This window comes from Castor canadensis, chromosome 8 (assembly GCF_047511655.1).
Source record: "Castor canadensis chromosome 8, mCasCan1.hap1v2, whole genome shotgun sequence".
Classification (NCBI taxonomy): domain Eukaryota; kingdom Metazoa; phylum Chordata; class Mammalia; order Rodentia; family Castoridae; genus Castor; species Castor canadensis.
The window spans coordinates 96,763,127-96,787,771 of record NC_133393.1 but is presented as its reverse complement, the minus strand read 5'-3'; the positions used below and the strand labels follow the sequence as shown (position 1 = coordinate 96,787,771).

Sequence of the window (24,645 nt, the reverse complement as noted above, 5' to 3'; positions counted from 1 at the left end):
TTGTAGAGAGAGTATAAGCAATAATAGGAAGGAACAAGGGGTTTTGCTGGTTGAGATAAGGATAGCTATACAGGGCATTGACTCACATTGATTTCCTGTGCGTGGGTGTTACCTTCTAGGTTAATTCTTTTTAATCTAACCTTTTCTCTAGTTCCTGGTCCCCTTTTCCTATTGGCCTCAGTTGCTTTAAGGTATCTGCTTTAGTTTCTCTGCATTAAGGGCAACAAATGCTAGCTAGTTTTTTAGGTGTCTTACCTATCCTCACCCCTCCCTTGTGTGCTCTCGCTTTTATCATGTGCTCATAGTCCAATCCCCTTGTTGTGTTTGCCCTTGATCTAATGTCCACATATGAGGGAGAACATACGATTTTTGGTCTTTTGAGCCAGGCTAACCTCACTCAGAATGATGTTCTCCAATTCCATCCATTTACCAGCGAATGATAACATTTCATTCTTCTTCATGGCTGCATAAAATTCCATTGTGTATAGATACCACATTTTCTTAATCCATTCGTCAGTGCTGGGGCATCTTGGCTGTTTCCATAACTTGGCTATTGTGAATAGTGCCGCAATAAACATGGATGTGCAGGTGCCTCTGGAGTAACAGTCTTTTGGGTATATCCCCAAGAGTGGTATTGCTGGATCAAATGGTAGATCGATGTCCAGCTTTTTAAGTAGCCTCCAAATTTTTTTCCAGAGTGGTTGTACTAGTCTACATTCCCACCAACAGTGTAAGAGGGTTCCTTTTTCCCCGCATCCTCGCCAACACCTGTTGTTGGTGGTGTTGCTGATGATGGCTATTCTAACAGGGGTGAGGTGGAATCTTAGTGTGGTTTTAATTTGCATTTCCTTTATTGCTAGAGATGGTGAGCATTTTTTCATGTGTTTTCTGGCCATTTGAATTTCTTCTTTTGAGAAAGTTCTGTTTAGTTCACATGCCCATTTCTTTATTGGTTCATTAGTTTTGGGAGAATTTAGTTTTTTAAGTTCCCTGTATATTCTGGTTATCAGTCCTTTGTCTGATGTATAATTGGCAAATATTTTCTCCCACTCTGTGGGTGTTCTCTTCAGTTTAGAGACCATTTCTTTTGATGAACAGAAGCTTTTTAGTTTTATGAGGTCCCATTTATCTATGCTATCTCTTAGTTGCTGTGCTGCTGGGGTTTCATTGAGAAAGTTCTTACCTATACCTACTAACTGCAGAGTATTTCCTACTCTTTCTTGTATCAACTTAAGAGTTTGGGGTCTGATATTAAGATCCTTGATCCATTTTGAGTTAATCTTGGTATAGGGTGATATACATGGATCTAGTTTCAGTTTTTTGCAGACTGCTAACCAGTTTTCCCAGCAGTTTTTGTTGAAGAGGCTGCTATTTCTCCATCGTATATTTTTAGCTCCTTTGTCAAAGATAAGTTGCTTATAGTTGTGTGGCTTCATATCTGGATCCTCTATTCTGTTCCACTGGTCTTCATGTCTGTTTTTGTGCCAGTACCATGCTGTTTTTATTATTATTGCTTTGTAATATAGTTTGAAGTCAGGTATTGTGATACCTCCTGCATTGTTCTTTTGACTGAGTATTGCCTTGGCTATTCGTGGCCTCTTGTGTTTCCATATAAATTTAACAGTAGATTTTTCAATCTCTTTGATGAATGTCATTGGAATTTTGATGGGAATTGCATTAAACATGTAGATTACTTTTGGGAGTATAGACATTTTTACTATGTTGATTCTACCAATCCATGAGCATGGGAGATCTCTCCACTTTCTATAGTCTTCCTCAATCTCTTTCTTCAGAAGTGTATAGTTTTCCTTGTAGAGGTCTTTCACATCTTTTGTTAGGTTTACACCTAGGTATTTGATTTTTGTTGAGGCTATTGTAAATGGAATTGTTTTCATACATTCTTTTTCCGTTTGCTCATTGTTAGTGTATAGAAATGCTAATGATTTTTCTATGTTGATTTTATATCCTGCTACCTTGCTATAGCTATTGATGATGTCTAGAAGCTTCTGAGTAGAGTTTTTTGGGTCTTTAAGGTATAGGATCATGTCGTCTGCAAATAGGGATATTTTGACAGTTTCTTTACCTATTTGTATTCCTTTTATTCCTTCTTCTTGCCTAATTGCTCTGGCTAGGAATTCCAGTACTATGTTGAATAGGAGTGGAGATAGTGGGCATCCTTGTCTGGTTCCTGATTTTAGAGGGAATGGTTTTAATTTTTCTCCGTTAAGTATAATGCTGGCTGTAGGTTTGTCATATATAGCTTTTATAATGTTGAGGAACTTTCCTTCTATTCCTAGTTTTCTTAGAGCTTTTATCATGAAATGATGTTGGATCTTATCAAAGGCTTTTTCTGCATCTATTGAGATGATCAAGTGGTTTTTGTCTTTGCTTCTGTTAATGTGGTTTATTACGTTTATTGATTTTCGTATGTTGAACCACCCCTGCATCCCTGGGATGAAGCCTACCTGGTCGTGGTGAATAATCTTTTTGATGTGTTGCTGAATTCGATTTGCCATTATTTTGTTGAGGATTTTTGCATCAATGTTCATTAAGGAGATTGTGTGCCCCTGTATTTAACATTGGGGTTTATGTATGCATTGGAAACAAGAAATTTGCTAGTGAATAAAGTCATACCATGAAAGTATCACCCTCTGCCTTATTTTACTGTGAAAGTATCACCTTGCTTTAGTACTTGAGCAGATAAACAGTTGGATCTTTGTTAATGGCTATTTTAGCTTTTTTGAGGCATCTTTCAGGAATATTTTCAACTGAGAAGTCAAGTAATTTACATACATGAATACATAGTTTTCAACTGGTATTCATTTGAAGATACATAGTAAACATATTCACATCTTTATAGGTGCATTTAATCTAATTCCATCCCACTGTTTTTGTGTTATTAGTTGATAGCTCTCTTTAGTTTTGTACATTCTTATTTCAGAATTTCACCTAAAATAACTTTTTAAATACACAAGTCTTAAATAATTTTCCAACATGCTGTTATGTATTTCTTTGTTTTCTACAATTGTTAAAGTCTATAAAAAGCATATATTTATAAACATATGGCATAACATCATAATTCTTAGAAAGTAATTTCATAGATAAAAAAAAGTAATAATGTTATTTAGACCTTTGTGTACATCTTCCAGGGGATGATCTATAGACTATATCATTATTTGCCTTAATTATTATAAAATAATATGTGGGTATTATTGTATACCCACATCAAAATCACTGCACCATATTGTAAATCTTTTTTCAAGATTATTGACACTTTTATTCAATACAGATTTTGATAATATTGGATTTTAATTCATACAATTAAACCATAGAATAATCATCTATTCAGTTTTCATTTAAGGCTTTCATCATTGTCTTCTATAGATAAAGATTTCTCCCCTAGATTTTCTATTTATGCCCCCCAGTGGATATTTTTAGTATTATTTTAAAATGAGAGTTAAGGACTTTTTAGTTCTTTTTTTTTCTATTTTTTCCTTTTTTCGGTGCTGGGGACCGAACTCAGGGCCTTGCACTTGCCAGGCCAGCGTTCTTCCACTGAGCTAAATCCCCAGCCCTGACTTTTTAGTTCTTGATTTAGATTAATAGTTGTTTCATAGTTTTTCTTCAACTATCAAACTTAATTTTATTAGCATAATCAATTATATTTTAATTTTGAATTAGTATCTATAATATTTGAATTTTTCTCTCTCTCTCCTTTTGCCATACTGGAGTTTGAACTCAAGGCTTCATGCTTGCTAGGCAGGTACTTTACTGCTTGAGGCACATTACCATTTCAAGTTTGTCTTAAGTAGATGAATAGAAAGCTATTTTCTTTCTGGTTAGCATTTTATATGAATGATTGTTGTTTATCCTTTAAAACAGCCACTTTCTCAAGAGGTCAGGAAGGTTCACCACTTAATTATGAGACCAATTACTGCAGTTAAACACCAAGGTTTACTGTCACCATCATTGAGAGGGAGAGTCAACAATGGTTATTTGGAGAACTATGGCATTCCTAGGGACACACTGTAATAACTACAGTGGATAATTGTAGTTGAAGTGAAGGATACTCTTTTTCTTGGGCGGGAGGTTGGGGTTTGAACTCAAGAGTCTAAACCTTGAGCCATTCCACCACCCTTTTTTGTGAAGGGTTTTTTTGAGATAGGGTTTCATGAACTATTTGCCTGGGCTGGCTTTGAACTGAGATCCTCCTGATCTCTGCCTCCTCAGTAGCTAGGATTGATTACAAGTATGAGCCACCATCATCTGGTGAGGTGAAGGATACTCTTCAGATTTCCTGCTGTTTCCAGTCTATTTCTTCTGAGCTCAGTACCTCCTAGACCTATTTCATGGCATCATGTTTATTCCCACCTCCTCTGCATGATAGCCTTCATTCCAAAATAGCCTTCATTTATTGCATTTGTTAAGCCTTTTTTTTTTTTGGTGGTACTGAGTTTAAAACTCAGGACTTCATGCTTACCAAGCAGACACTGTACCACTTGAGCCATGCCTCCAGTTCATTTTGCTCTGTTTATTTTGGAGATGATGTCTTGAACCATGCTGGCCTTGAACCGCAATCCTCCCAATCTCAGCTTCTCAACTAGCTAGGATTACAGGCATAAGCCACTGTCCCCCCTGCCAATAATCCTAGTTTTTAAGGGGAAAAGTTTAAGAGAGAAATTACATTTGCCAAAATTTTTTATGTTTGAAAAATTTCAGGAATAGCTAATTTTGCCATAGTGGTGATTTTAATGCAGATTCAAGTGCCTGACACCTGCGTGGGTATGTTGCGTGAACTTGACTAAGAGTGGTGGGGAATGAGAAATAAGACACACACAGACATATAGACATAAAACAGAAAAGCTGGGGACCGGAGGGCTGCATGTTCCTGATGAGAAATGTGAACGCTTACCTGAGCCAGAGTGTTTATTTAATAGGTCAGTACAAGGAAAAGACTCAGGTAAAAATCAAACTTTAATAATTCTTTGATGCAAGGTAAAAGGAACAAGGTCTGGTGGGCTGATTTTCCTAAGGCTATAGAAGCTTAATTACAACACATGTGTTCTGGAATCATCAAGGCATGCAGAACACCTTATCTAAGGTATTGATTAATCTGTCATCAGGGAGTCTCCAAATAGTTCTGGTACTTTATCTAGTTTTGTATATTAGGGGGCTGGTATGCGGACACAGCAGGTTGTATTCTTCAAGGAGATGTGAGAACAAAGATCAAGACACCAGGTACTGAGAAGAATGAGAATAGGAGAGACTGTGCAATCTCCCACCATGGAGAGGCTGTGCAAACTCCATTATCGCCCAACCCAGGGTTCATGGCTGGTCCCCAACATACAGGTTTTTTCCTGTAAAGAGGACAGTGAAGGTATGGCATTCATAACATCTCCCCATCCATAAAATCACATTGTCTTTATGTAACTATAAAAAAGCAGCATTCCCAAAACAACTCAGAAAGATCTGTAGATATTTACATAACAATTCAAATAAGTAATTACAACTGATTTTGGTAAATTATGCCAAGCTTGTTTCTCAGAGAAAATCATCATATGGATTTGCCAGCTATGAAATTAAATGAAACAGCCACTGTACTTACACTTCTGAGATTAGTAATAGCATGAGCTGTTTTTCACAGCAGTCCTACAGATAATTTGATGAAGAGGAACTTATGGCCAGGGCGTATAGAAATTTTCTTGCTTCAGGGCATGGTTTCCCACTTTCTGTTGCTGGTGCTCTGAGAAAGCCTGGAATTCTTCAAGTTTTATCTTCTCCAACACAGTGGAAAGATTTTCTAATCAAGAATTTGGTCCTTTTTTTAAAATCTGGGAAATATCTTCTTGCTGCCTTTTGATTAAAAATAAAATATCATTTCATTCAAATGGTGCCTTCTATTTTCAAAGCATTAACCTATGACTTCAGGATAGGGGGAGGGCTTTTTACACTATTAAGACTTACATTTAATAATTTGCTTAAGCTTAAAACTAAATAAATATACAAGTGTATCCTTGATGATCCACGTTTAAACATCATTAATGAGTTTTTTTTTTGTAATGAACTTGGGCAAAAATCCTGAAAGATGTTGTGGTGGGGACAGTGTCCTTAGAGGCACTGATGCAACCATAGCAACAGGTACAGGTCAAAATACAATAGTTAAAAAGTAATGTGGTCAGGAGCCAGTTTGCCTCTCCTGCATTTTTCCCTTATGATGAATGAAAACTAAAAGATTACAAAACTAATCCACCTGCTATTTTCTCAAATAATAAAAAAAGATAATGAAATGAAAATATTGGAAAGCTCAAAGCAAATAACAATTATTTTTAGTATTTTAAAGTAACATATGAGTATATGAATATTTAAAAAGAATGAATATCATTTTTACTATTTACAGCTACAACTTGGTTTTTTTCCCACTTAATTATATAACCTAACAGAGCAACAACCATAAATGAGTAACGTGGTGCATAATATGTGTTTTGGAGCATCCATTTATATTTTAAACCATTCTTATTAGTTTAATATATATGTAATTATCACTATAGTTAAAATAACTTCACTGTAGTCAATTACATGATTGTATTATCATATTTAGTTTGTTGGGATTTTGTTGTTTTGTGACTAACAATTGCTAGAGAAAGCACATTTAGATGAATTTCTAGAGGAAATTTCAGAATGAAAATATGTTCACATATTGAGGCTTTTATATTAAATTGCTAAAGTGCCTTCAAAAAGCTCATACCAAATTATGTAGTCAAATTTTATTTATTACCTAACATTTTCTTTTGGTTGTGCTGGGGTGGGGGTTGAACTCAGGGTCTCACGCTTGCTAGCCATGGGCTTTATGCACTGGTTGTTTTTGAGATGGAGTCTTACTTTATACCTGGGGCCAGTATGGACCACTATCCTCCTATTTGTGCTTTTCAGCATAGCTGGGATGACAGATGTGTGCCACCAGGCCTAGTCATTTGAGATGGGGTCTTTTTATTTATTTATTATTTATTTTAATTTGATCACTTTTACATTTGCCACATGTGTACACATTATTTGGGCCACATCCACCTCTACCCTACCCCTGCGTCCAGGCAAAACCTGTTCCACTCTCTTGCTCTCTGATTTTGTTGAAGAGAAAACATAAACGGTAATAAGAAAGACATAGCGTTTTTGCTAGTTTGAGATACAGATAGCTATACAGACAGATTCCTAACTTTGCTTCCATGCACATGTATTGCAATCCACATTGGTTCATCTCTACTAGACCTCTTCACTACTTCCTGGTCCCCTTGAGATGGGGTCTAGTGAACCTTTTGCCCAGGCTGGCCTCTAACTGAGATCCCCCTGATCTCCTCCTCCCACATAGCTAGGATTATAGGTCCTCATTACCTAAATTTTTAACACTTAATTTAATAGCTATTACTATGATTATAATGACCCTATATGATGTGAAAATTTTTCACCAGCTTGTTAGCTGTTTTAATTTTGTGTTTATGCTATTATGATTTAAAAAACTTGTGTTTCAGAATTTTTTTTCTATTTTTCTAAATAAGCCTCATGCTTTTATATTAATTTCTATGCCCTTTATACATTATATTGTTTTAATGGGATCTTCCCTTTTTAATAAGAAAGAAATAATTTTTAATAGTAATTTTGAAACTTTTCTACCTATATAATTTTGTCTCATCCAAGGAGAATTTACCCATTTCACTGTTGTATTTTTGTACTGGTTATCCTTTAAAAATACTCTAACACATAATTTAAGGCTATTTTGAATTAATGTATATTAATTATTTAAAATAATTGGCTCAATTATGACATTTTCATACATTGTATATTAATCTACTTTGATCATTTTCACCTCTCCCAATCTTGCTGGTCTCCTTCTTTTCACAAATAGTCTTCTTCTATGTTCATGTCTTTAAAAAAACCTAGATTTTCCATGAGAGAAAAAAACGTGATTTTTTCATTCTGATTCTGGCTTTTTCACTTAACATGACCATCTCCAGTTCCATCCTCCATTTTCCTGCAAATGACATAATTTCATTCTCCTTCATCAGTTAATAATGCTTCACTGTGTATATATATATCACATTTTCTTTATCCATTCATGGGTTGATGGATACCTAGGCTGTCTGTATAACTTGGCCGTTGTGAACAGAGCTGCCATGAACATGGGTGTGGAGTCATCTACTTTTATTCTGACGTACATTCTTTTGTGTATATGGGCAGGAGTGGTACAGCAGGATCACATGATAATTCCAGTTTTAGTTTTTTGAGGAACCTCTGTACTTATTTCTACAGTGTCTGCACTAGTTTACATTCCCACCAACAGTGTGTAAAGTTTTCTTTCCCCTCATATGCTTGCCAGCATTTGTTGTTTATTTCCTTCATGATCACCATCTTGCCTGGAGTAAGACAGAAACTGAGTGTTATTTTGATTTGTATTTCCTTTTGGCTAAGGGTGTTCAAATTTTCTTCATGAATTATTTTGCCATTTGTCCTTTTGAGAACTTTCTGTTAAATTCATTTGTCCATTAATAATGAGATTATTTGTTTTTTGGTATTTAATTTTTTGAGTTTCTTATATATTCTGAATATTAATCCTTTGATAAATATCTTACAATTATTTTCTACCATTTTGTTGGCTGTCTTCATTCTGGTGATTATTTCCTTTGGGGTGCTGAAACTTTTTAACTTGATGCAATTCCATTTGTCTGTTCTTGCTCCTATTTCCTGAGTTACTGTATTTCTATTTATAAAGTCCTTGCCTATCCCTATGTCTTGAAGTGTTTCTTCTATGTTTTCTATAGAGGTTTCAAAGTTTCAGGAGTGATATTAAGGTTTTTGATGAAGTTTGAACTGAGTGTTGGACAGGGTGAGGGATAGGGATCTAGTTTCAGTTTGCCACATGTGGGAATACAGTTTTCCCAAACACCATTTGTTGAGGAGACTATTTTTTCTTCACTGTGTGTTTTTGACTCCTTCTTCAAAAATCAGATGGCTGTAGCTGTGAAGGCTTATTTCTGTGACTTCTATTCTATTCCATTGGTATACATATCTATTTTTGTTCCAGTACCATGCTGTTTTTGTTACTGTGACTCTGTAGTATAATTTTTGAAGTCAGGAATTGTGACCTCCAGACTAGCTCATTTTTGTTCCAGATTGCTTTTGGCTCTTTGGGGTCTTTTGTGTTTTCACATGAATTTTAGGATTTTTTTTTTTATTTCTGTGAAAAATGTCATTGGAATTTTAATGAAAATTGCATTGAATCTGCAGATTGCTTTTGGTAATGTAGGCATTTTCAAATAATAACTCTGCCAATCTATGAACATAGGAGGTCTTTCTTTTTTTTTCTTTCATTTTTCTTTTATTATTCATATGTGCATACAAGGATTGGTTCATTTCTCCCCACTGCCCCCACCTCCTCCCTTACCACCCACACCGCCCCCTCCCTCTCCCCCTCCCTCAATACCCAGCAGAAACTATTTTGCCCTTATTTCTAATTTTGTTGTAGAGAGAGTATAAGCAATAATGGGAAGGAACAAGGGTTTTTGCTGGTTGAGATAAAGATAGCTATACAGGGCATTGACTCACATTGATTTCCTGTGCGTGTGTGTTACCTTCTAGGTTAATTCATTTTGATCTAACCTTTTCTCTAGTTCCTGGTCCCCTTTTCCTATTGGCCTCAGATGCTTTTAAGGTATCTGCTTTACTTTTTCTGTGTTAAGGGCAACAAATGCTAGCTAGTTTTTTAGGTGTCTTACCTATCCTCACCCCTCCCTTGTGTACTAAAGCTATTATCATGTGCTCAAAGTCCAATCCCATTGTTGTGTTTGCCCTTGATCTAATGTCCACATATGAGGGAGAACATACGATTTTTGGTCTTTTCAGCCAGGCTAACCTCACTCAGAATGATGTTCTCCAATTCCATCCATTTACCAGCGAATGATAACATTTCATTCTTCTTCACGGCTGCATAAAATTCCATTGTGTATAGATACCACATTTTCTTAATTCATTTGTCAGTGGTGGGGCTTCTAGGCTGTTTCCATAACTTGGCTATTGTGAATAGTGCTGCAAGAAACATGGGTGTGCAGGTGCCTCTGGAGTAACCTGTGTCACAGTCTTTTGGGTATATCCCCAAGAGTGGTATTGCTGGATCAAATGGTAGATCAATGTCTAGCTTTTTAAGTAGCCTCCAAATTTTTTTCCAGAGTGGTTGTACTAGTTTACATTCCCACCAACAGTGTAAGAGGGTTCCATTTTCCCCACATCCTTGCCAACACCTGTTGGTGGTGGTGTTGCTGATGATGGCTATTCTAACAGGGGTGAGGTAGAATCTTAGCGTGGTTTTAATTTGCATTTCCTTTATTGCTAGAGATGGTGAGCATTTTTAATGTGTTTTTTGGCCATTTGAATTTCTTCTTTTGAGAAAGTTCTGTTTAGTTCAGTTGCCCATTTCTTTATTGGTTCATTAATTTTGGGAGAATTTAGTTTTTTAAGTTCCCTGTATATTCTGGTTATCAGTCCTTTGTCTGATGTATAGTTGGCAAATATTTTCTCCCACTCTGTGGGTGTTCTCTTCAGTTTAGAGACCATTTCTTTTGATGAACAGAAGCTTTTTAGTTTTATGAGGTCCCATTTATCTATGCTATCTCTTAGTTGCTCTGCTGCTGGGGTTTCGTTGAGAAAGTTCTTGCCTATACCTACTAACTCCAGAGTATTTCCTACTCTTTCCTGTATCAACTTTAGAGTTTGTCATCTGATACTAAGATCTGTGATCCATTTTGAGTTAATCTTGGTATAGGGTGATATACATGGATCTAGTTTCAGTTTTTTAGCAGGTTGCTAACCAGTTTTCCCAGCAGTTTTTGTTGAAGAGGCTGTCTTTTCTCCATCATATATTTTTAGCTCCTTTGTCAAAGACAAGTTGGTTATAGTTGTGTGGCTTCATATCTGGGTCCTCTATTCTGTTCCACTGGTCTTCATGTCTGTTTTTGTGCCAGTACCATGCTGCTTTTATTGTTATTGCTTTGTAATATAGTTTGAAGTCAGGTATCGTGATACCTCCTGCATTGTTCTTTTGACTGAGTATTGCCTTGGCTATTCGTAGCTTCCTGTGTTTCCATATAAATTTCACGGTAGATTTTTCGATCTCTTTAATGAATGTCATTATAATTTTGATGGGAATTGCATTAAACATGTAGATTACTTTAGGGAGTATCGACATTTTTACTATTTTGATTCTCCCAATCCATGAGCATGGGAGATCTCTCCACTTTCTATAGTCTTCCTCAATCTCTTTCTTCAGAAGTGTATAGTTTTCCTTGTAGAGGTCTTTCACATCTTTTTTTAGGTTTACACCTAGGTATTTGATTTTGTTTGAGGCTATTGTAAATGGAATTGTTTTCATGTATTCTTTTTCAGTTTGCTCATTATTAGTGTATAGAAATGCTAATGATTTTTCTATGTTGATTTTATATCCTGCTACCTTGCTATAGCTATTGATGATGTCTAGAAGCTTCTGAGTAGAGTGTTTTGGTCTTTAAGGTATAGGATCATGTCATCTGCAAATAGGGACATTTTGACAGTTTCTTTACCTATGTGTATTCCTTTTATTCCTTCTTCTTGCCTAACTGCTTTGGCTAGTAATTCCAGTATTATGTTGAATAGGAGTGGAGATAGTGGGCATCCTTGTCTGGTTCCTGATTTTAGAGGGAATGGTTCAGTTTTTCTCCGATAAGTATAATGCTGGCTGTAGGTTTGTCATATATAGCTTTTATAATGTTGAGGAACTTTCCTTCTATTCCTAGTTTTCTTAGAGCTTTTATCATGAAATGGTGTTGGATCTTATCAAAGGCTTTTTCTGCATTTATTGAGATGATCAAGTGGTTTTTGTCTTTGCTTCTGTTAATGTGGTTTATTACGTTTATTGATTTTCGTATGTTGAACCACCCCTGCATCCCTGGGATGAAGCCTGCTTGGTTGTGGTGAATAATCTTTTTGATATGTTGTTGAATTCGGTTTGCCATTATTTTGTTGAGGATTTTTGCATCAATATTCATTAAGGAGATTGGCCTGTAGTTCTCCTTTTTGGAGGTGTCTTTGCCTGGTATTGGGATAAGTGTAATACTGGCTTCATAAAATGTTTTAGGCAGTTTTGCTTCCCTTTCTATTTTGTGGAACAGCTTAAGGAGGGTTGATATCAGTTGTTCTTTAAAGGTCTGATAGAATTCAGCAGAGAATCCATCAGGTCCTGGATTTTTCTTTTTGGGGAGACTCTTGATTGCTGCTTCAATTTCCTTTTGTTTTATAGATCTATTCAGGTGATTAATTTCCTCTTGGTTCAGTTTTGGATGATCATATGTATCTAGAAATCTGTCCATTTCATTAAAATTTTCAAATTTATTTGAATATAGGTTCTCAAAGTAGTCTCTGATGATTTCCTGGACTTCCATGGTGTTTGTTGTTATCTCCGCTTTTGCATTCTTGATTCTACTAATTTGGGTTATTTCTCTCCTCCTTTTAGTCAGGTTTGCCAGGGGTCTATCGATCTTGTTTATTTTTTCACAGAACCAACTTTTTATTTCATTAATTCTTTGTATCGTTTTTTTGGTTTCTATTTCGTTTATTTCAGCTCTTATTTTTATTATTTCTCTCCTTCTATTTGTTTTGGGATTTGCTTGTTCTTGTTTTTCTAGGAGTTTGAGATGTACCATTAGGTCATTGATTTGGGATCTTTCAGTCTTTTTAATATATGCACTTATGGCTATAAAGTTTCCTCTCAGGACTGCCTTAGCTGTGTCCCATAGGTTCCGGTAGGTTGTGTTTTCATTTTCATTGACTTCCAGGAAATTTTTTTTTTTGAAAAGGACCACCAGTTTATTTTATTTTATTTTTTTTAACATTTGCTACTTTTATTGCAATGTAAGTATTTATTTACTTTTTTGTGGTGGGGATCAAACCCAGGGTCTTCTGCATGATAGGCAAGGCCTCTATTGCCCCATTATTTATTTATTTATTGTTTTCCTTTTTCTTTTATTATTCATATGTGCATACAAGGCTTGGGTCATTTCTTCCCCCTGCCCCCATCCCCTCCCTTACCACCCACTCCGCCCCCACTCTCTCCCCTGCCAATACCCAGCAGAAGTTATTTTTTAATTTCTTCTTTTATTTCATCGATGATCCGTCCTTCATTAACTAATGAGTTATTTAGTTTCCAGATGTTTGCATGTTTTTTGTCTTTACTTTTGTTGTTGAGTTGTAGTTTTACTGCATTGTGATCAGATAGTATGCACAGTATAATTTCTATTTTCTTGTATTTGCTGAGGCTTGCTTTGTGCCCTAGGATATGATCTATTTTGGAGAAGCTTCCATGGGCTGCTGAGAAGAATGTATATTGTGTAGAAGTTGGATGAAATGTTCTGTAGACATCTACTAGGTCCAGTTGATCTATTGCATATTGTAGATCTTGGATTTCTTTATTGATTTTTTGTTTGGATGACCTATCTATTGATGATAATGGGGTGTTAAAGTCTCCCACAACCACTGTGTTGGCGTTTATATATGCTTTTAGGTCTTTCAGGGTATGTTTGATGAAATTGGGTGTGTTGACATTGGGTGCATACAGGTTGATGATTATTATTTTCTTTTGGTCTATTTCCCCTTTTATTAGTATGGAATGTCCTTCTTTGTCTCATTTGATCAATGTAGGTTTGAAGTCTACTTTGTCAGAGATAAGTATTGCTATCCTGCCTGTTTTCAGGGGCCATTGGCTTGGTAAATATTCTTCCAGCATTTCATCCTAAGCCTATGGTTATTGCTGTCAGTGAGATGGGTCTCCTGTAAGCAACAAATTGTTCGATCTTCTTTTTTAATCAATTTCATCAAGTGGTGCTTTTTGATGGGTGAATTAAGTCCGTTAAAATTAAGCGTTAGTACTGATAGGTATGTGGTGATTCCTGTCATTTAGTTGTCTTAGTTGTTTGAAGGTTTGATTGTGTGTATCTAAGTTGAGGTTACTCTTTTCTTTCTTGCTTTTTCTTTTCCTGTGGTTTGGTGCTGCCTGTCTTTTCATGGTTAAATTGGGTTTCACTTTCTGTGTGTAGAATCCCTTGGAGAATCTTTTGTAGTTGTGGCTTTGTGGTCACATATTGTTTTAGTTTCTGCTTATCATGGAAGACTTTTATTTCTCCATCTATTTTGAATGATAGTTTTGCTGGGTAGAGTATCCTGGGGTTGAAGTTATTTTCATTCAATGCCCTGAAGATCTCACCCCATGCTCTTCTTGCTTTTAATGTTTCTGTTGAGAAGTTTGCTTTGATTTTGATGGGTTTACCTTTGTATGTTACTTGTTTTTTCTCTCTTACAGCCTTCAATATTCTTTCCTTAGTTTTTGAACTTGTTGTTTTAATGATGATATGTCATGGGGTAGTTCTATTTTGATCTGGTCTGTTTGGTGTCCTGGAGGCCTCTTGCATCTGCATGGGAATATCTTTCTCCAGATTTGGGAAATTTTCCATTATTATTTTGTTGAACATATTACACATTCCCTTCGCTTGCACCTCTTCTCCTTCTCTGATGCCCGTGATTCTCAAGTTTGGTCTTTTGATGGGGTCAGTGAGTTCTTGCATTTTCTTTTCACAGGTCTTGAGTTGTTTAATTAATAGTTCTTTGGTTTTTCCTTTAATTACCATTTCATCTTCAAGTTCTGAGATTCTGTCTTCTGTTTGTTCTGTTCTTCTGGATTGGCCTTCTGTTTTGTTTTGCAGTTCTGTTTCGTTCTTTTTTCTGAGGTTTTCCATATCCTGGCAGTTTTCTTCTTTATTGTTGTCTATTTTGCCCTGAGTTCATTTACTGTTTATTCATCATGTTCTCTCTTTTACTTTGGTGCTTATACAGTTCTTCTATGGTTTCCTTTATTTCTTCTTTTGTTTTTTCAAATTCTCTATTTTTGTTGTCTTGGAATTTCTTAAGTGTCTCCTGTACATTTTGGTTGACCCTATCCAGGATCCTCTCTATAAAATTCTCACTGAGTACCTGTAGTATGTCTTCTTTTAAATTATTCTTGTGGGCTTCATTGGGTCCTTTGGCATCGTTTATCTTCATTTTGTTGGAGTCTGGATCTGAGTACCTGTTTTCTTCATTCCCCTCTGGTTCCTGTACTAATTTTTTGCTGTGGGGAAACTAGTTTCCCTGTTTTTTCTGTCTTCCCGTCATTGTCTTTGGTGTTGTTACTGTCCCTGTGCTGTGTGTAATTAAGTATTTTCTAGCTTGTAATAATAACAATGGTAATATTGAGAATGGAAGAGTGAGCTGAGATGGAAAGCAAGAAGTTAAAGAAATTGGAAAAACAAATACACAGACTGGAGGGAGAAAACAGACAAGGTGTCAGACAAGAAGATTTCAAAGGTATAATCAGGGAGCTTTAGTGTACTAATTGACAGTAAGCTGAACAGACATTAGAGAGACAGAGAGAGGATTGAAAACCAAAAATAAAAAAATGAAGGTAAGAATAAAAATAAAAAATAAGTAAATGAAAGAAAAATCTATTTACGAAAATGTATTAAAATAAAATGAAAAAATAGAAAATTTAAAACAACCAAAAAACCAAAAAACCTACAAGTTCAAATGCAGTGAAGTCACTGTCTCCAATCCTGGAGATGGTGCCTCAGATATTGTTCTGTAGTTGTCTCATCAATGGGGACGCATAAAGAAGAACAAAACTACACACACACACGCACAAAAATAAACCCACCAAGTGTCCCAAGTTCAAATGCAATACAGTTTCAGTAAGTTTTTCAGCTTGCAGGTCTAATTTGGTTGTTCTCTCATCAAAGGCATGGAGACAAAAAAAAAAAAAGAGTCTGGAGACAGTTCTGAGAATGGTTTCTGCAACTGTGGCTTGCCTGCCCTCTGTTGTCAGCCTGCTGTTGCTGGAGGCATTATTTATGCAGATCTCTGGGGTGAGCTTAGCACTCACCTGGACCCACAGGCTTTGTTTGCTCAGATTTCTCCTGTGCGTGAGCCTCTGCTACAAGCTTTCCCCTTTCCAAGCACTGGGAAAGGTGACACTGCCCCCGTTCTCAGGCCTGCGTGTTTATTTACAGTTCACGTGTGAGGTGGGTGTTTCCCCCTCTCCTGTGCAGTTCTCCTCCCACCTCTGCTTTCACAAGCTTTCCCGCTCCTGGTTACTGGGCGGTGCTGCTGTTCCTGCCAGCAGCCATGTTTGTTTACAGTTCATGTGGAAGTGGGTCTTCCCTCCTCTCCTGTGGAGTTTTCCTCCCTCTGCCACTCTCACCAGCTTCCCCGCTCCTGGTTACTGGCCATGCCCCTGCTCCCGCCATAGGCTTGTTTATTTACAGTCCTAGGAAGGATTCCCTTCCCTCAATCTTCCATGCTCAGAGTGCCCCACCCTCTTTCCTGCATGTCTTATTTGTTCTTATTGCTTATTACTCAGTTTCTCTTTTTTCCTGGGGTGGAGGTCATGCTGCTCTGGCACAGGCTTGTCTGTGAGAGTACCGCAGTACCACAAAGCTCACTTGGTCTGCGTCTTCCCAAGTCGTCTGGGCACCGGTGACTGGCGGCCCAGGGGCCCTCCTTGTTTCTCCATTTAACATGAAGTGGAGATTCTCTGCGCTGGCTGGAGGTGGGGAGGGGTCAAAGTTATGCCTTTTCTCAGTGATTATTCCTGCAAAGTGTGTCTCTGGTGTCTCTCCAAGATTTCACTATAGGAGGCTCGCTTTCTGCTTCCTCCCTCTAGCCTCCATCTTGGAATTCCCTGACTATACTTTAGTTTTTATTATGAAAGGTTTTTATTTTTCTTTGAATTATTACTATCACTGTACCTTGCTTTGCTGGATATGGTAATCTAGGTTGGCAGGGTTTGAAATACATTATTCTATCCCCTTCTTGCTTTTTGAGTTTCTGTTGAGAAATCTGCTGTTATTTTGATTGGCTTGCCCTTATAGGTGACTTGGAGCTTTCAATATTCTTTCTTTGTTCTACATCTTTGACATTTTAACTATAATATCACATGAGGAAGTTATATTCTGGTCTTGCCTTTTAGGATTCCTAAAAGCCTCCTGTACCTGAGATGACCATCTGTTTCTCAATATTTAGGAAGCTTTCTGTTATTATTTTAGTGAATATGTTTTCAATGTCTTTAATTGGAACCTCTTTTTCTTTTTCTATGTCCATGATTGATGTGTTTGTTTTTTCATTGGTGTCCCAGAGATTTTTGTATGTTTTGTTTTTACCTTTTAACTTATTTTTCTTTATCTTCACTTGCATGATCTAACACATCTGCTTTGTCTTCAAACACTGATAATATGCCTTCAGTTTGATCCAGTCTACTGAGAGACTTTCAGCTATGTTTTTTATCTGAGTTATTAAACTTCTCATTTCCAGAATTGTACTTTGATTTTTTTCAGAATTTCAGAATCTTTGTTAATTCTTTTATGTCCTTTATTTCATCAGCTCTTTATTTGAATTTTCTTGGAATTCATTCAGACATTTACTCATGTCCTCTTTAATATTATAGATCACTCTCATAATTATTTTGTTAATTCATTATCTGAAATTTTATTCACTTCCTTATCATTCGTGTTTGTGGTTGTACAGTTGTTGAGTTTTGAAGTAGTCATGTTTCTTTGTTTTCTCATATTTCTTTTGTTTCTACATTGGGATTTGTACACCTGAGGCTTACCATTGGTTGGAAATTTTAAACACCTGTAGTCTTTCACGTGAAATATTCTCAGTGTTCAGCTGGGAGATTGTAGTGGCCAGGCCAAGGTGCTATTTGTTACCACACAACAGAGGGTATGGCTCAGTAGCTAAGCACTTGTCCACATGCTCAGGGCACCAGGCCTGACCTCTAGCAGTGCTCAGATTATGGTAAACTAGCTGAAGTCTCTTGTAGAAGGGTTGGTTGTCCACTTCTGGGCTGCTTTCACTGTAGAAGCTTCCCTTCTTTCTGTACTGGGAGCCATTGCTGGCTGCTGGGAGCTATATAGCCTGTGTGCTGCCAGATTCCCTCTTATTCCATAATCCCACCAGTTTGTGTCCCCAGGGGCAGCAATCATCCAAACCTCAGAGTCACTCCCAAATGTGTCAAAGAGTGGTGGGGAGCAAATAGACCATCTAATTCTTCAGTGACAGGGGAAGAACTGAGTGCTCTGCCTGCTGGTCTGAATGCTTACAGGCCCCATCTAGCAGTTCACCTTCTTGTCAGGAGGAGGCAGCTATGGAAATCATATGATTCAGCAGGCCTGTGCTGGGGGTCTTTAGAGCCACTTGGCAGCAAACACATGCCAGGATGTAGTTCCCACTGGCAGACCTCGGTGTTTTCAGACCCTGCTCAGCAGTTTGCCTCTCTGTTGTAGGAAGGAAACTGTAGAAGTCAAGTGATTTAATGTAGCTCAAAATCTTGACCAATGCTAACAAGTCTTTGGCTAAATTGGCAGTGAGGTACCAGGTTTGTTTTGATTGGCTTTCTGTTTTCTTTTGTGTTATTCCTGATTAACCAGACACTGGGTTATATAGTGAGAGAACTGGATAGGTCCATTTATAAACTGTCTGCCAGATCTTCCTAATCCCTGGAACTTTCACTTATCTGATCCTGGGATGGTGAAAGTCTTATGGAGATGCACCACTGCAAGAGAATGCTCTACTCCTGGGGCTCTAGTCTGCAATTCACCCCCTTCCTGGGCCTTGCCCAGCTGGGAAACATATCAACTGGGTAACAGGCCAATTTTTGTATGAAACTTTCTTGATCCTTGATTCAGATGTTCCTCTTTCTGGCTGTCCTGGTCAGCCCTCAGTGGTATTGTGCCTAATCCTTGCTGTCAGCCCTCAGTGGTATTGTGCCTAATCCTTGCTGTCTAATCCTTCCCATAGACTGAATGCTGTAAGAACTCCTGATCTCTGCTGTTGCCAGCTAACTGGGTCTTGGTGTTTACACAATGGCCTCTAGCTAGTGCACTGGATGGCATGTGTGCATGTACCTGATTGTCAGGAAGAAGAGAGAAATTTCATCATAGCCATATGCTATTCTTGGACCCCTGTCTGACGAATGGGCAAATTTGCTCCACAGCTAGTCCACTGTTAATTGTGTTTTTTGAGTTGCACTTTCTTAGTTTCATCACAGCTCCCTCCTTTTCCCTGTCTCTCTCTGCTGTGCCACTTCTGTCCAGACCATTGGCTGAAGGGTTCTTTGTTTTTTCTTCTGTTCTTCAAAATTCTCTGGTTTAAGAAATTAAGATTCTATTTGTCCACAACTGACACCACAGTGCATATTTCTTGGGTCTCTACTCCTTTTTTTCTTTTGCCTCAGTCTAGTCTCTACCTTATGCAGCTGCTAGTGCTCTGTATTTGGTGCTGGGCTCTTTGCCTGTATAGTAGCAGAGTTGGCATCTTTCCTTTTTAAAGTCTGGCTCTATCTGTTCACTACTGAGTCAGGGCCTTCCCACCTTCACCTTTGTTAAAGAGTCACTAGTCTTTAGCTGCTCTAGGTCACTTCCCTGGATCTGCTAGGAATGGGTGCTCTTAATCTGTCATGCTACCTGGAACCCCAAATACAAGTTTTATGTGTTAATTAAAAACACAAAAAACTATTACTAGTATAAAGACTTGGATGACTATTATAGATACAATATTGAATAAATGAAACTAGACCCCAAAGAGTATATTTTGTGTAATCTTGCCTTCTTTATTCACAAGGAATACACTCCAACTCCCAGTGGATGCCTGAAAGAGTGGGCAGTACCAAATGTTTGTATTTTGTGTCTAGAAAAACTTCCACCTTTTTTTTGAAACAGGGTTTCTTCACGTAGCCCAAGCTGGCCTGGAACTTGGTATGTAGTCCAGTCTGGCCTGTAACTCATGATCTTTGTGCTTCATCTTCCCAAGGCTGGGATTGCAGGCATGGCCTCTTTACCCAGCTAACATTTGCCTTTTCACTTAAAGGAATCTCTTCATGGCTTCTCTTTGGCATATCCAGATTGCCAGCATTCACTGTGCTTTCACTTTGGGTCATTGCTGAATAAAATGTGAGTTATTTGAATGCAAGTACTGCTGAGACAGTTGATCTGATAACCAAGAAAACTACTGACAGTGGATATTGTATGCGGTGTGGCTATTCTATGCAAAGAGATGATTCATAGCTGGGGTAGGACAAAGCAGGATGGTATATGAAATTTTATCATGCTATTCAGAAAAGTGTGCAATTTAAGACACAAATGATTTATTTCTGAAGTTTTCCATCTACTATTTTGGACCATGGTTGATTGTGGGTATCTTAAACCATGGAAAATAGCATCTCCAAGAAGGAGGTGCTGTATTTCTATTTATATGACTGTGAATAAAAATTAATTTCTGATTTTATAAATCAGCATAGCGTATATCTCTGGTAGGATATTTACCTAGAAGGAGTAGAAAAAGATTTCTGGAATGCTGAAAATATGTCTGAATCTGTGTGCTGGTTACATGACCACTACACTTGTGAAAATTCATCCAGCTACACATACTGAATTATGTTCCTTAGTATATGTTAAATCCAATATTTAAAAATACTGTTTTATACATTTTTTATATAATGTTTAATATATGTTCATATATTTAAAGATATTTACTGAAATACTGCAAATGAAATAATGTATGTAACTGTTTCAAAAATAAAACACGGGTTGTGGGTGAATGGATTTAGTATGTAGACAAAGGAGATGGCCATAAATTGATACTTGTTGACACTGTGATGGATACAGAGATGTGTATGCATTATGACATTTTCTCTATTTCTGTAAGCTTAAAATTAATAGAAAGGAATTGCTTGGCACACATCCTGGCTTAGAGTAAGCTTTCAAAAGTATTTGTTGCTGATAGAATTTTTGAAACATTTTTAGACATTTTAAGGAATTTAGGAGACTAGCTGTAATTATCTATGGGGATGAAAAAGGAAAGCATCTTAGACCACAGCCTGTAGTTGCTTCTCAGTCTGGACCCTTAGGTCTGAGCTTAGTGAACTTGAAGCAGCGATTGACTCTTCTTGTTGCAGGGCAGGCTTCCTTCAGTGCTTTGAGTTCAGGCAAGTAAGGGCATTATTGCAAACCGAACTTTTTGAAACAGATTTTCTAATAAATTAGTAGCCATTGAGTCCACTGATTTCCATCTGAAAACACCCAGTGCTTGTCAGATCAGGAGTTCAGAATAAGAACATAATTCACAGTATTATTAGTCTGTAAATTAGGGCATGGACTGAGCCAATTGAGGAAATGTGGGAAGATTGGGAAAAAGCACAGAGATAATGAAGAAAAAATGAGTCACCACAGTCAGAGTTGAATAACAACTGGAGTTAATATTGTAGAACAACTGGTATTATTAGTTGCTAGAAACTCCTCCTGCTTTAGGAAGAGATTTCCTAGGTCCCAAAACTCATTTAACTGTGGTTCCCTTCCTGCCTACTCAATATTAATATTACTCTAAGAAGCAGCATGGCTTATATATTCATAGTCCCATCATTTGTACTAATTTATACATATTTGTTTCAACTAATAAAGTAGGGGTTGGTGGAATGGACTTGTTTGTAGATGAAATGATATTAAGGAAAAATTCAAATCTTTTCCAAGAAAGTTAAGAGTTATGCCAGTGGTTATAACATTTATTTATTTATTTATTTTTGGCAGTATTGGAGTTTGAACTCAATGCTTACATGTTTATTAGGCAGGTGCTCTACCACTTGAGCCACTCCTCCAGCCCTTTTTGCTCTGGTTATTTTGGAGATAGGGTCTTGTTTTTTGCCCAGGATAAACCATGAGCCTCCTATTTTATACTTCCTGCATTATCTGGGATGATAGGCATGTGCAGCTACACCTAGCTATTGGTTGAGATTGTGCTCTCCTGAACTTCCTGTTTAGTCTGGCCTGGAACTGCAATCCTCCTGATCTCAGTCTTCCAAGTAGCTAGGATTACAGGTGTGAGCTACCAGTGCCTAATTCAACATTTATATTTTTATCCAATAGTCCTTTTTCTTTTGAACCCACAGATTAATTTTGTTCGCATATTTTCAATCTTACATTAAAAATATGTATTGCCAAAAATTAAAATTAAAGTTTGAGGACCTGGAAATGTAAGCTTCCCTGATTTGATCATTACATACTGCATAATTATCACACCATAACCCATAATTTTGTACAAGTAAAATAATGATAAAAAGGTACATTGTATTTTATAGCTTATTATTTTTAAGCCTACTGAGAATATCTTTCATCATTTAAGTGTTGCTTCTAATGAATTCAATACCTATAGGGTTTGTTTGAGGAGTTTCCTGAAAATTATTCCTGAAAAGTATTTCTCTGATGGGGGTTTCTAAGTCAAATATGGAATTTTGGGTCAAATACACAGAATTTGAATTCTGACTCCATTATTAGCCAGTGCTGCATTAATATTAAATCCTTCTAATAGAAATATAAAATGAGTCATTGAACCAGCTTAAAATTTTATAGTAGCCAATTATAAAATGAAAATAATTTTAATAGTGTATTTTATTTAGCTGAATATATCAAAGTATTATTTAAACTTCTAAGTCAATATAAAATTATTGTGATATATACATTCAAGGTCCTTGAAATGTCATTGAAGTCTTGTGTAAGTTGCTTGCTTCTCAAGGAACTCAGCATAGGAACCATGTCAGCAGTGAGCACTTCACATCCTTACACGTTTTAAGATATAGCTTCCTTGGATTTACTTTGAGTTGTAGTCATTTGCATGCCTAACACACATATTCCATGTTTTTCACTTTTTACATATTTTATAATCTCCAAATAATTTTAATTTCTCAACATGCAATGAGTACATAGTTATAGATAAAGGAGTAGGAGCAAGTGCAGATGTATGTATAGCATTTTCCTTATGAATTTACTAGTCTTTTATGAAGAACTTTTAGCACTTTATTTCATGCAAATTCTAATCTAGCTAATTCATTAGCCCTGTGATTTTTACAGTATTCAAATTATAGGATTTCATATTTTATAGCTCAGTTTCTGTGTTAAGATATGAACTTTTAACCTTAAAGTACTATCTGGCTTTTTTGGTTGTTTTCTGTTTATAATTTATGCATAATATGTTATTTTTACCTAATTCATTGGCTCCATGTAATGGATGAAAGGACAATAAATTTGTGGGTTTCCCAATTGCCTGAAACGGTGCCTTTAAATATTAGAATTTGAAAATGTAAAAATATGATTCATTAATCTTAAACATACAATGAATTCTTTGATTCTGTTTGTTTTGTTTCATTTGATTTGCAGTTTGATTAAGACTTGTTAATATGTGAAGTCATTCTTTTGTTTCCTATTTATTGGCTTTTTAAGAAGTCACCTTGAAATTGCTTCCTTGCCAGGAAAGGAATAATATAAAAATTCAAAGATACATACTTGGAAACCATGTTAAAAAAACTTAAATTTTTTAACTTTAGCAACCTTCGTTATTTATTTAATAACAATGAAATTCTTTTGACTGAGTCACTGAAGGCCTGTTTGACTTGCTTGTTTCTCAAGGTGTAGATGAAGGGGTTCAGCATAGGAGCGATGGAAGTGGTGAGGACTGACACACCCTTATTGATAGTCACTGAGTCCTTTGCTGAAGGATTGACATAGACGAAGATGCAGCTTCCGTAGGTGATGGAAATCACAATCATGTGGGAAGAGCAGGTAGAGAAGGCCTTTTTCCTTTGCTGGGCAGAAGGGAATTGTAGGATGGTCTTAATGATGTATGTGTAGGACAGAACTACACATACTAGGGTCATGATAAAGGTTAACACAGCACTGAGTATAACTACCTGCTCTATGAGCCATGTTTCTGTGCATGAGATCTTGAGGAGGGGGTATGCATCGCAAGCAAAATGGTCAATAACAGGGTCACAGAATTCCAGATTTAGTCCCAAGATAAGTGGTGGGAGTATGACCAACAAACCAGCTGTCCAACAAGAAAGGATGAGTCTTCTACAGACCCTGGTGTTCATGATGGTCACATAATGCAGGGGTTTGCAGATGGCAACATATCTGTCATAGGACATGGTGGAGAGGACAAAAAATTCTGTTACACCAAAAAGATCAGAAAAAAAAATTTGAATGATACAATTGTCATATGTGATTGTCTTATCACCTGTTGATATGTTGTACAAGTATCTGGGAATACAAGCAGTTGTAAATGAGATTTCTAAGAAGGAGAAATTTTGTAGGAAAAAGTACATGGCAGTTTTAAGGTGTGAATCCACGATGGTGAGAGAGATGATTGTGAGGTTCCCAGTTATACTCAACATGTAGGTCAGGAAAAGGAAGATGAAAACGACAACCTGCAGGTTTGGGTCATCAGTCAGCCCCAGTAGGATAAATGTTATAGTGTGGTTTCTCATAATTGAATCCTGGCTTCTATTCAGTCTGCATTTGAAATTCAGAGATATTTGTGTAGAGTGGTAACTAAGAAGAAAAAGTTATCAAAATTAATCCATGTGCATTTAAATATTTTGTTTACAAATATTATCAAAAAGCATAGATTAGGTTCTACAATTATGTAGTTTTTTTTACCCCCCACTCCATTGTAGACTTAAAAAAAATCAATTGCCTTCTCTTTGTCCATTTGAAAATGTTA

General features: G+C 36.8%; 1 protein-coding gene across 1 annotated transcript; it reads right to left on the bottom strand.

The window, feature by feature from the left end:
- Positions 1 to 23,479: 23,479 nt before the first annotated feature.
- Positions 23,480 to 24,409, bottom strand: LOC109675817 (olfactory receptor 6C2-like). The gene has a single exon (XM_020152429.2). It carries the CDS (start codon positions 24,407 to 24,409, stop codon positions 23,480 to 23,482), a length of 930 nt encoding a protein of 309 aa, XP_020008018.2.
- Positions 24,410 to 24,645: the final 236 nt, after the last annotated feature.

Bases quoted from the DNA above. Each gene is read 5' to 3' on its own strand.
- LOC109675817 (XM_020152429.2), bottom strand. From the start codon at position 24,409: ATGAGAAACCACACTATAACATTTATCCTACTGGGGCTGACTGATGAC.